Genomic DNA, 1,869 nt, shown 5'->3' with positions numbered 1-1,869 from the left:
CAGCTGATTTCAGGATGAGACTATATGAGCGGGTGCACAGTGGGAGACGATCAGATCTCTGACTCTTTCAACACCAGACAGGCAGAAACCCACCTGCCTGCATCTTCTTCCCAATACAGATTACTCAGCTGAAAGTGGGAAACAAATTCAGATCTAAAATTAGAGAGCGTGGTTGCTTGTTGCGATATTGGATAAATCCTGGATTAATCAGGTCTGCACTGACCAGACAGATTATCCCAGGAGTCTCACATGACCTCAGAGGCAGAATAAATAGAACTGGCAGGCAGGATATCAATTCTATATCTACCTTTTCTCATGGACTTTAAATGAAACCCAACCTAGATGGCTGCTGTGTTTGTGGTGTGGCGTGCAGTAGCGTGGTGTGGTGTGCTGTAGCGAGGTGTGTATGCTGTGGTGTGGCGTGCTGTGGTGTGGCATGCTGTGGTGTGGCGTGGTGTGGTGTGGCGTGGTGTGGCGTGCTGTGGCGTGGTGTGGCGTGGTGTGGCGTGCTGTGGCGTGGTGTGGCGTGCTGTAGCGTGGCGTGCTGTAGCGTGGTGTGGCGTGCTGTAGTGTGGTGTGGCGTGGTGTTGCGTGCTGTAGTGTGGTGTGGCGTGGTGTGGTGTGCTGTAGCGTGGCGTCATGTGGCATGCTGTAGCGTGGTGTGGCGTGGTGTGGCGTGGTGTGGCGTGGTGTGGCGTGGTGTGGCATGCTGTAGCGAGGTGTGGCATGCTGTAGCGTGGTGTGGCATGCTGTAGCGTGGTGTGGCATGCTGTAGCGTGGCGTGGCATGCTGTAGCGTGGCGTGCTGTAGCGTGGCATGCTGTAGCGTGGCGTGGCGTGCTGTAGCGTGGCGTGCTGTAGCGTGGTGTGGCATGCTGTAGCGTGGAGTGGCGTGCTGTAGCGTGGCGTGGCGTGCTGTAGCGTGGTGTGGCATGCTGTAGCGTGGTGTGGCATGCTGTAGCGTGGCGTGGCATGCTGTAGCGTGGCTGGCGTGGCGTGGCGTGCTGTAGCGTGGTGTGGCATGCTGTAGCGTGGAGTGGCGTGCTGTAGCGTGCCGTGGCGTGGCGTGCTGTAGTGTGGCGTGCTGTAGCGTGGCGTGGCGTGCTGTAGCGAGGCATGGCGTGGCGTGCTGTAGCGTGGCGTGGCGTGCTGTAGCGTGGCATGCTGTCGCGTGGTGTGGTGTGGCGTGCTGTAGCGTGGCGTGATGTGGCGTGCTGTAGCGTGGTGTGGCGTGGCGTGCTGTAGCGTGGCGTGGCATGCTGTAGCGTGGCATGGTGTGGCGTGGTGTGGTGTGGTGTGGCGTGGTGTGGTGTGGCATGCTATAGCGTGGTGTGGCGTGCTGTAGCGAGGTGTGGCATGCTGTAGCGAGGTGTGGCATGCTGTGGTGTGGCATGGTGTGGCATGCTGTAGCGAGGTGTGGCGTGCTGTGGTGTGGCGTGGCCTGGTGTGGCGTGCTGTTGCGTGGTGTGGCGTGCTGTTGCGTGGTGTGGCGTGCTGTTGCGTGGTGTGCTGTGGCGTGGCGTGGTGTGGTGTGCCGTGGCCCGAGAGCAATAAAGGAGGAATGGACCATATCTTATGACTTCTTATCATAATCAAAATCACCTTCCCAAACCATATGACAACACACACACACCCACACACACACAAACACACAAATACACAAACTAGTATCTGACCACTATTCCTTTACTAAAGAAAGACATCACTTTTATGACTGTGTGGTGAAAGAATGGATCGCCACATCAGCCAGTCAAAGCTAACTCATGAGAGTAAATAGCACCTTTTATCATGTAGCACAAAGACAAACAGAAACACACCAACTCAGCAGGTACACGTACACACACAGGTTGGCAGGTAGCCTAGAGTTTAG

At 56.5% G+C, this 1,869-nt stretch overlaps 1 protein-coding gene across 1 annotated transcript; it reads right to left on the bottom strand.

Moving 5' to 3' along the window:
• Positions 1-303: 303 nt before the first annotated feature.
• LOC121838976 (histidine-rich glycoprotein-like) lies at positions 304-1,569 on the bottom strand. Its single transcript, XM_042294970.1, has one exon. It carries the CDS (start codon positions 1,567-1,569, stop codon positions 304-306), a length of 1,266 nt encoding a protein of 421 aa, XP_042150904.1.
• Positions 1,570-1,869: the final 300 nt, after the last annotated feature.

The sequence above is a fragment of the Oncorhynchus tshawytscha genome, linkage group LG13 (genome assembly GCF_018296145.1).
Source record: "Oncorhynchus tshawytscha isolate Ot180627B linkage group LG13, Otsh_v2.0, whole genome shotgun sequence".
NCBI classification, from domain to species: Eukaryota; Metazoa; Chordata; class Actinopteri; order Salmoniformes; family Salmonidae; genus Oncorhynchus; species Oncorhynchus tshawytscha.
Note: the sequence above shows the minus strand (reverse complement) of the source record. Positions and strands in the feature narration are given on the sequence as shown.

Bases quoted from the DNA above. Each gene is read 5' to 3' on its own strand.
- LOC121838976 (XM_042294970.1), bottom strand. From the start codon at position 1,569: ATGGTCCATTCCTCCTTTATTGCTCTCGGGCCACGGCACACCACACCA.